Source organism: Homarus americanus, unplaced genomic scaffold (genome assembly GCF_018991925.1).
Source record: "Homarus americanus isolate GMGI-L3 unplaced genomic scaffold, GMGI_Hamer_2.0 scaffold59495, whole genome shotgun sequence".
NCBI classification, from domain to species: domain Eukaryota; kingdom Metazoa; phylum Arthropoda; class Malacostraca; order Decapoda; family Nephropidae; genus Homarus; species Homarus americanus.
The window spans coordinates 644835-655810 of record NW_024732415.1 but is presented as its reverse complement, the minus strand read 5'-3'; the positions used below and the strand labels follow the sequence as shown (position 1 = coordinate 655810).

The 10976-nt window shown below is 39.7% G+C and overlaps 1 protein-coding gene across 1 annotated transcript in view; it reads left to right on the top strand.

The window, feature by feature from the left end:
- Positions 1 to 3935: 3935 nt before the first annotated feature.
- Positions 3936 to 10976, top strand: part of LOC121868534 (electron transfer flavoprotein subunit alpha, mitochondrial-like) — a 9672-nt gene continuing 2631 nt past the window's right edge. The window contains exons 1-5 of the mRNA XM_042369229.1: positions 3936 to 4040; positions 5331 to 5477; positions 7426 to 7567; positions 9067 to 9230; positions 9418 to 9576. Coding sequence (XP_042225163.1) covers positions 4002 to 4040; positions 5331 to 5477; positions 7426 to 7567; positions 9067 to 9230; positions 9418 to 9576 — 651 coding nt within the window. The 5' untranslated portion in view covers positions 3936 to 4001. The remainder of the gene's footprint in view (positions 4041 to 5330; positions 5478 to 7425; positions 7568 to 9066; positions 9231 to 9417; positions 9577 to 10976) is intronic.

The window sequence follows — 10976 nt, the reverse complement described above, 5'->3', positions numbered from 1 at the left end:
GTAGAACAGTACCGTCGGAATTGAGAAGATGGGATTGAAGAGTGTTGTGATCAAGTGGTTATGGCATTATATGAAATCCCAAAAACTGGGCTATTATTGGGGTATTTGAGATGAAAGCAGGGGTTCATCAAGGGTCTGTTTTGAGCCTCTTCTCATTATCATGGGGCTAGAAGCACTGTCTTGGGTCTATAAGTCTGGTCTGCTCTGGGAGTTATGTGGATGACTTGGTACTGTTTACACGCATACTGTTGGAGAGAGCAGAGAAATTTAAGAAGTGGGGGGATGGAGTAGATTTAAAGGGATTGAGATTGAATGTGACCAAAGCAAAAAGAGTGTGGGTTAGAGACCTGTGGTGAAAAGTGGAAAATGGCCATGTCTTGCCTTAAGTATAGTGTTGACAGCAACTTAATAATGTGCAGCGACTGTGGAAGGTGAATACAAGAGGTGGAGTGGCATAAATCGCTGACTGCAGGATGTTGCTCCCAATGATGTTCTGTAGGACAGGTATTCATGTGGCTTTAAAAAGGCTGAAAAAATTCAACACGGGATATATCCCTGAATGACTACAGTACTGCTACTTGGGTGACATTAACAGTGCTGAAGACACCTCAGTTGCAAGTCGGAAGTTGCTGGCAAGAGGGTTTTCCCTCTGTGAAAGGAAAGCTGTGACCTTTCCTACAGTCACCAAGAGTATCTAAGTATATACTACTATTGAAAAATCGCCAGAGAATAAAGGGATAACAAAGGAAGAGGTGCATAGAGAGTAACATTACACAGTGGCTGGAGGAGTTAAAGCCCTGTAGTGGATAATGTCTGGTATAAGACACCATAACATCCTAAACAATGTACAGTACTGTGCAGGGCAGCTATGGCACGACCCTTTACTCCAACAGAGGGAGGGAGAGAGATCACCTGAAGAATCACCACCTCTGCTTATTATATCCAAAGATTAGCCACCCTAATGCTAATCTATTCTCCCCTATCAATACTAACCGCAACCTCCAAATAGTATTAGGTTGGTTAATATTTAAGTGAAATAAGTTGGGATGGATGTTTTTAAAGTGATAAAAAGAAATATTGACGCGATAGAAGGTTCCAGAGAAGATATTTAGGTAATATGAAATAAGAAATTAAAATTATAAGACAAAATGGAGGAATCTCGTTAAAACACTACAGAGGAAGATAAAAGAAGTCCAAGTAATAGAAATACAGAGTAAGACGACAACAATTACAACGACTAAAAAGGATAAAACATTAAAATACAAATATATTGTAAATATTCGTATACAGTACGTGTTTATTTTTTAACTGGGAATAGCGGGCACAAGTCATCAATCCACAACGGGACCTGGGGGGCAATAAATAAGAGCAAAAATTAAAAATAAAATAAAAATATATTAATTACATTCTACACCAAGATGCCGGAAAACCAGCTTTTTGAAGTGAGAGATTGAATGAATATGGGAACAAGAAGGCAGAGCAATCCACAGTTTGGCTATGTGAGGAAAGAAGGATGTATTGTACTATATAACTGGTTATTCTATTGTGACCGACATCCAGAGAGAAACGTTGGGCAACGCGGGCGAGACGTGTGTTACTACTAGCCCACGGCCTTGCCGGCGGTACTCAGGATGCCAAATCCACCGAACTTTGCCCTTTAAAGTACCTGTAAAAGAGTGAAATAACTTTGCGGCGAAGAGAAAGGGAAGAGACACTGTCAACTAGAGGAGAGTTAATAAGACGAAATGCCTTTTGATTCCACCCTATCTAACAGTTGGACAGAAGAGCCACCCCTGATATGAGAGCAATACCCCCAAGTTAGGTCGAATTAATCCCTAATAAACTTGAAGAAACTGCTCAGGAGCGAAGTAGCTACGGCATTTGTAAATGCCAGGACGAACAAATGGTCCCCAGTGAATGGAAAGTGGCTTATGTGAGTCCTATCTAGGCTATCTTCAAGAAGGGCGATCGTCACTCCACGAACAACTATAGACCGGTGAGCCTGACCAGCATAATATGTAAAGTATTAGCAGAGCTGCCGCAATGGAACATCTACTACGAAACAACCTTGTAAAAGATTACCAACACGGTTTTATGCCGGGGCGCTCCTGCTTAACACAATTGCTCAAGGTATTGGATATTTGGACCCATATTCTGGAACGGGGTGGTAATATCGACAATATTTACCTAGATTTTGCCAAGGATTTCGACAGTGTACCCCACGAATGGCTTAAAATCAAACTGGAAGGGTACGGAATTCGGGGAAATGTCCTAGCGTGGACAGAAGACTTTCTACATGACTGCAAGCAGTGTGTGGTGATTAATGGTACGAAATCGTCATCTGTACCTGTCACAAGTGGGGTACCACAGGGCAGTGTATTGGGCCCGCTGTTGTTTGTTTGTTTCATAAATGACATGCCTGACGTTGTACACTCCTCCATACAAATGTTTGCCGATGACGCCAAGTTATTTCGGGAAATTAAGAACCAGGCGGACTGTGAAGAGCTGCAGAAGGATCTTTGTGGGCTCCAGGAATGGTCGAAGAAATGGCTGCTGAGATTCAATGTCACGAAGTGTAAGAGGATGCACCTGGGGCGTACCAACGGTAAGGAGGCGTATCATATGTCCCAACGGGATGAAGAAACTGCGCTAGTTGAGACTGTGTGAGAAGGACTTAGGTGTGTATGTTGACAATGAGCTGAAGTTCTCGGGCCATTGTGAGAAGGTAAATCGGGCAAATAAATTATTGGGTCTTATAAGAAGGTCGTTCAGATGTCTAGACGGTCCGTCCCTTGTAACGATCTTCAGGAGTGAAGTGCTTCCCCATCTGGTCCCCGAGATATGCTAGGGACTGTCAGTTGGTTGAAAATGTTCAAAGGAGGGCCACCTGACTGGTGCCTGCACTTCGGCACCTCAGCTACCCTGAGAGATTGGAGCGCCTGAACTTGCCTAGCTTATACTACAGACGGGCAAGGGGGGACCTAGTTGAGTGTCCTTACTTGGAGCTGGGGGACGCTCGCCCCACAAGGGGTCACAGCTCAAGATTGAAGAAGCCGCAAGTCCAGAATACCGTGAGGGTTGTAAACTCTTGGAACAATCTACCAGAGAGTGTTGTGACGGCACCAAGTGTGAGCTCTTTCAAGACAAGACTTGACCAACACTGGAGCGGGATCAGGTACATTCAGGAGCCGGTGCATGCCCAGTATTCGCCAGCAGTGCTTGACAGAGACGTGACCGATCGCCCGGGTGGCTAGCGAGCCGATCTTTTGGTGAAGAAGATAAATGAAAAGGAAAAGTAATCAGAGACGTGGCCGATCGCCCAAGCCGCTAACAAGTCGATCAGTGGCGAAGAGGATAAAAGAAAGTAAAAGCATTCACACCTTTCGGGAGGCAGCTTTAGCAATGTTGTGGTTGTGTGGTTTCCATCATCCATGACATTAGAGGAAATGGCGAGGCCTAGCATATCACGTGTAATTTAAAATTTGGCAGAATGATAGAATCCTGAAATGTGATTGGTGGGAGATCATCTAATTTGGAAGCGTAATTGGTAAATACTGTTTTATTAATATTATATTTAATAAAGTTTCTACCTCCCTATTCGGAGATGCTGCGCAGCAGATCCGCAGAGGAAGCTACATAAGTTGAGAATATCAATACTATATAAACAAATCATACATAATAATGATGAATTTTATGAATAAATATCTATATAACCCAGCCGATCAGTGGCGAAGAGAATAAAATAAAAATACTAAGTTATATCACTACTATTCATGACGTCATCAGTTCCATAAGCATCCGACCTTATATAACTTTTGATTTATTATAATAAATGATATTATAACTTAAATTAAATCTAAAATAATAAAATATAACTTCCAATTACATAAATTAATGTAACTTAGCAGTATTAATTTATTTTAGGTGTTTATATACATACTGTCTTTCAACGGCGCCTCTGGTATCAGCTGTTTCTCGGCAACTCAGTGTACGTTTCCAAGATGCTTAATATTTCGAGGAATACTGCTCGTCTCTGCCAGGTAAGGTTATTATTATATATCACATAATAAAATATACACTTTTGTCAGTATTGTGTGTTAGTTATATAGATAATAATGGTATATATTCAGAGATATCTTGATTATTGAGATGCCGTGATGAAGGTTTGAGCTTAGGTTTCTTCAAGTGGTTTGTTTATCTCTAGTTTTTCTAAATTACACAGTATAATCATCAACTCTGTACGGATTATTGTCCAGAACTTGCAGATTATACTATTAAAGGATACGATTTTTATTATCTCGCGAACATAATTGTCCCGTGATGAAAGATTAACAAATTAACCTTAAATCTGAAAGATGGAGACTCGGATTAATGTATAATAACTACAGCAGAGACAATCATTTTGTAACTTTGTGTATTGGGAAAGATTAATTATATTCAGAATTCTCCTTATAATGTCACTATACTTGATAATTCTAAATAGTTGAGAATTTACAATGTATTTTTATATATGTAAGGTGGGTAGGGTGGTACTGTCTCATATTCTTCAGTTAAGTTTAGTGTAAGTTACTTCATCACTGCCAGGAGCATCAAATACAGTAAAACCCCGCTTTATGCGGTTTCACTTTACGCATTTCCATGTTTACACGGTACCCTGCCGAACACGGAATGCTCACTTTACGCAATGCATGTACTCTATTACGCGGAGAGCGGCACGGGCAGGGTGCGCACAAGGTCGCCCAGTCATCAAAACATTACAGAGTTCTTCACCCGCCACCCACCACAGCCGGCCCAAGTCAGTGATAGTGATAATGATAGTGAGGATATGGACTTATATGCTTTGAGGGGTTTGACAAAGAGGCCCTGCAAGCCTCTGTGGTGGATAGTGATACAATTGATACAAGTGATAGGTGAGGGCCAATAATCTGCCCTCTGCCTCGGAACCAACCCCCCATCCCCGTGTGCCCAGCCATCTTTTCTATTAATGTAAGTGTTAAAAACATAATATTATTGATATTTCTCTTAATTATTAATTGTGTGTGCATACCATCATAAAATTAAGAAGTTATTTTTACTACAACGTAGGTTTTGTGTCTGAAAAAGTGGAGTTTGGGGGTCGGCCCAGTCTCTATTTCAATTAATCCCATATGTTATGTTGTTCACTTTACGAGTTTCTCGCTTACGCGGGCCGCCGTGGGTTCAATTGACTTTGTAAAGTGAGGGTTCACTATAGTGTACAGTAGCTACTTTACATATTGTTGAGTAGACAGGGAGGAAATTGAGCTCACCGTGTCACCGTGATTTGATTGTTTTTATTAATTTTTCCTCAGGCTGCTGGGCGCCGATTGCAGTCAACTCTGGTGGTCGCCGAGCACGATAACAAGACTGTGACGCCCATTACCCTTAATGCCATCTCTGCTTCCAAGAAGCTGGGAGGGGATGTGACATGTCTGGTGGCTGGCACTAAGTGTGCTAATGTAAGATGGGTGTTCCTATAGTGTGCGGCCTTACCTTACCTAAACTAAATATGTTGTAGACCGCATGCTATAGTAGCACTGTAAGATGTATTTCACAAATTATGTTCTGGTTTATAGTTTGTTATTATCCCAGGATAGTCTAAAGACCAGAATATTCAGTTTTATCTTGGATCGCCTAAAGATTATCCTCCCCCCACTTCAGAACATAAGAATGGAGGAAACTGCAGCGGACCTATTGGCCCATGGTGGGCAGTCCCGTTTACACCCAACACCTATCGCTCATAAATCCGTCCAACCTATATTTGAAGCTACCCAGTGTGATCGAGTTAATGGTGATGTTCGGTAACTTGTACCACTCATCCCTCATCTAAATTTGTCTAATTTACAACCATTGCTACGAGTTCGCTCCTGGTTGTATAGTTGAGTACCTTTGTTATATCACCATTGCTTAGCCCTAACTTCCATTTATACACCTCGATCATATCGTCCCTCACTCCACGTCTCTCGAGCTAGAGCAAATTCAATGCGTTAATCTGTCTCTATACTCAAGGTTCCTAATCACCGGAATTAGTCTTGTCATCTTCCTCTGAATGCTTTGTAAGGGTTCAATATCCATTCTGTAGAACAGTGACCAGAACTGAATTGTGTAATCCAAGTGAGGTCTCACAAGCGCAAGATATTAGTTTTAGGATGACCTCGCTACTCTTGTAACTAACACTCCTTTGTATGAACCCAAGTACTTTGTTAACCTTGTTTTGAGCAAATATGCATTGTTGAATTGGTTAAAGATTCCTACTTGTTATTACCCCTAAATCTTTCTCAGTCGGATTTCTCTATATCAATGTTGTTCATCTGATATCTGGTTTCTCTGTTTACATCTCCTAGATTTACCACTAGTGACGTTACCCCAATCAGATTTAACGCTGTTAATACTGACTCTCTGCTTCCTGTCCTGTTACCACACCGTAATCCAATTTAGATTATCTCCTTCAATTCCATGAGCCTCCACTTTATGTATAGTCTTTAGTGGGGGACCCTGTTGAAGACTTTGCTAAAGTCGAGGTAAACCACAGCATAATCGAGTCCGTCATCCATCAATTCGAAAACAGTTGAAAAGAATGTTAATAGACTTGTCAGACATGAACGCCCACTTTTGAAGCCATGTTGGGAATCGTTGATCAACTTGTGCTTCTCCAGGTGATTTCGAATTGAGTTTGAAATTATTGCTTCCAGCAATTTGCCTACAATTGATGTTAATCTGATTGGACGGTAGTTAGAGGATAGTGATGAAAATCAGTATTGTATTACATTCGCTATCCTCCAGGATTCTGGTACTACACCCATTTTTAATGACATGTTAAACAAGTGTGCTAAGGGCATACTAAGTTCTTCCTTACATTCCTTTGATACTCTGGCAAATATCTCATTGGGACCTGGTAACTTATTAGGTTTTAGCTTATCTAGTACTCTAGATTAAGAAGCTTTGATAATTAATTATTCTAATTCATATGAGGACACATAATAATCAAAATTAATTATAAAAATTTCAACAATTCGACCATGGATCCTTAATCAGCGTGTCATAGACGACCTGTACTGGGATTTTGAGCTACTTTGTGATAATGATTTTTAGATTTTGATCAGTACAGTAAGCACTTAGCCATAACTTGATCATCTCTCAAACAGTTAATTCATCTTTTTATGGCTTAGAAATTAATAAAGTACATATTAAAGGTTTCTTCATTGTCTACCCAAACTTTTTTACCATTAACGTACAGGGTTTCCTCTCCCTTTGAGGTTCTTCTGATCACTGACTTATTTCTGTGTTGTAGTGATTCTTCCTTAAGTTCTGTCTGCTCTTTCCCAGACATACATTATCAGACACCAAGATAGAACTGATTGGGTCAGTTTGGGGGAAATTTACCCTTATTTGCTTTGATCATTGCAGGTCGTGGCCGAACTGTCCAAAACTTCGGGTGTGAGCAAGATTCTTGTGGCGGACTCGGAAGCTCTAGTGGGCTTCATGCCTGAGTACCTTACACCTCTGATCTTGGCCACTCAAGATCAGTTCAAGTTCACTCATATTGTTGGTAAGTTAATTTGTAGTGTGTGTATATGAATGTAAGCTGAGGAATTTCTTGTGTTCTATTCTTGAAGTGTTCAGCTCAGTGCACAGTCAATTGGTAAATATGTAATGCCCCACAGCTCTTTCAGGCATGAGATTCAACTAATGTCAAACTGTTGGTATAGAGATAGTGAGATTTTTTTATGCTTTACACCCTCCATCTCTATTTTGTAGGGCAGGGGTTTGCGAATCCCCAGGGATACGCAGAAGGGTTTCCAGGGGATACATTGAGGGTCGGCAAAAATCAGTATAGAATATACTAATTTCACCAGACTTAATTCATGAGGTGATATAAATTTAATGTTATATTTACATTATGGAAAGTAGCTTCTCCCCAAGTACCAAATATGTTTTAACACTGCCATTTTACAATGAATTAGTGTTAATGTAATACCATTCTATATTCAGTGTCTCAGTAATGTGGGTATGGGTCGATGGTCTGATAACTCAAGGGGTACCTGGTGAGAACAAGTTTGAGATCCCCTGTTAAGTAGGGTGACTCGTGTAGCCATACCTTACTAAAAGCTTTATACAGTTAAAATTTACCTGGGGGTACAATAACTGATGTTGCATTGTGTTTTGTGTGGGAAAAAAGTGTAACTTTAAATGGCAGTGTTTATGATTCATTGCTATTCAAATTTTTTTCTTACTGTTTTATTCATTGAAAGTTAAGATGAATTGATTAATTGCTAAGCCATTGTCCACAAATGATACAGTGAAACCTCTATTTAATGGATTAGATAGAGCGAAGAAAGTCTGTTATATTGAGGGTCCAATAGATATAAAACCTCAATCTAAAGAATTACATATACGTACAGTATACATGTATAAAGAGAAGTCCTTTAAATTGAGGTTCCTCTGTATTCAACCCCTAGGCTTCAGGTTACATCCTGTAACTTGTGTCTGTAGAGCATTGTGTCATGACACTACATTTTGATCATTCGCTAGCCTATTTGAATAAAAAGGGCAGGCCTGTCTTAGATTATGTTGCCAAGGAGGTAGTATTTATCTTTCACTCACACATGAGAGTATCCCAGTCTCTTCAGCTTTTGTGATGTAGACATCCTGCCCTTGGACTTGACTCACTTTGTGTTTCTACCCCACCAACCCCCAGTAATATTGATTGTTAATAGTGTAAGTACATGTAGTAATAACATAGTAAAACAAGAGTCCTGTACCTCACATTGCCTACAAATTAGTGTTGTTTTACACACACATTCTCGACTCTTCCTAGCCCCGGTGTTGCCAACCTGTGATAAAGACATGTATTTATTTCCTGTTTATATCATGCATGGACAGTTTGTAAGATTAGAATTTTTTTTTTTTTTAAATACAGTACTGTATTCCCAATTATACCAGCATGGGGTAGACCATAACCCAAAGCCCAGGGGTTAAGAATAGTGTGATGACCTGTGTTATATAGTACTGTACTGTATATATTAAAAGTGTGTTGTGCTTCAACAGCTGGTGCATCGGCACAGGGCAAGTCTCTGCTACCACGAGTTGCTGCCAAGTTGGACGTTTCACCGATTAGTGATATCATTGAGATCAAGGCTCCTGATACTTTTGTCCGCTCAATTTATGCTGGTAACGCCCTCTTAACGCTTAAGAGCAAGGATCCCATCAAGGTTGTTTTCATTGAATAAAGTATTCTGCTGTATATTTGGAAATATATAGTTTGTAATGTTTTCAATTCAAGATTAAATACCTCAACTTACTAGCATATCTTCACCCCACATGTAGTACTGTATACAGTGTACTGTTAAGAGAGATATTTCCTGTACAGTTTTAATGTGATGTTGGGTTATGTTGCAGGTGATCACTGTGCGGGGGACCAGCTTCGAGGCAGTTAGTCTTGACGGTGGAAATGCTGCAAGTGATGAGGTGGCTATGCCTGATGTCCCAGCGGGTATATCCGAGTTCATTGGTCAGGAACTGTCTAAATCTGATCGGCCAGAATTGACTGCTGCTAAGGTTAGTAAACCAGTTATTTTATGGGAAAATGTTAGAGAATCATTTTAAAACATAAAATTGTGTGTATCAATTTAAGGTCACTTGTGTGCCTGAAACATCCAAATTTGACAACAAAATGACACAAAGACAATAGACAATAAATAGCCTTGTTGTCATTTTATAATAAAATTTGGGTGTTATGGGTACCAAAGACTATAGTCTTGGTGTTTTTCTACAGTAAAATTTGACTGTAAAAAGACACCAAGACTATAGTCTTGGGTGCTTGAAACACCCAAATTTTACTGTCAAATTGCACCCAAGGTCACTTGTGTGCCTGAAACATCCAAATTTGACTTTTTCAGACACCAAGACTATAGTCTTGGTGTCATTTTACAGTAAAATTTGGGTGTTATGGGCACCCAAGAGTATAGTCTTCGTGTCTTTTTACAGTAAAATTTTACTGTAGAAAAACACCAAGGCTATAGTCTTGGTGTCTGAAAAAGTCAAATTTGGATGTTTCAGGCACACAAGTGGCCTTGAGTTGATACACACAATTTGATGTCTTGGAAAATTTTAATGCTGGATCACTACAGTACTTATTTTTCCAACAGACCCAGGAGGACAAAAAAAAAGAATCTTGTACAGTGTAATTGCAATTTATTTAAAAAATTTACATAAACTTAGTACTTTACATACTCTCTCTCCTGAAGATGTGAATTACACGGAAGTGCTTGGGAACTTCGTGTTTTCTTGAAATTCCCAAATTTGACTGTAAAATGACACCAAGACTATAGTCTTGGGTGTCTAAAACATCCAAATTTAGGTGTTATGGGCACCCAAGACTATAGTCTTGGTGTCATTTTACAGTCAAATGTGGGTGTTTCAAGCACCCAAGAGTATAGTCTTGGGTGCTTGAAACACCCAAATTTGGGAGTTTTAGACACCCAAGAGTATAGTCTTGGTGTTTTTCTACAGTAAAATTTGGATGTTTTAGACACCCAAGACTATAGTTTTGGTGTCTTTTTACAGTCAAATTTTACTGTAGAAAAACACCAAGACTATACTCTTGGGTGCCCATAACACCCAAATTTGGGTGTTTCAAGCACCCAAGACTATACTCTTGGGTGCTTGAAACACCCAAATTTGACTGTAAAATGACACCAAGACTATAGTCTTGGGTGCCCATAACACCCAAATTTGGATGTTTTAGACACCCAAGACTATAGTCTTGGGTGCTTGAAACACCCAAATTTGGGAGTTTTAGACACCCAAGACTATAGTCTTGGTGTCTTTTTACAGTCAAATTTTACTGTAGAAAAACACCAAGACTATACTCTTGGGTGTCTAAAACTCCCAAATTTGGGTGTTTCAAGCACCCAAGACTATAGTCTTGGTGTCTTTTTACAGTAAAATTTTACTGT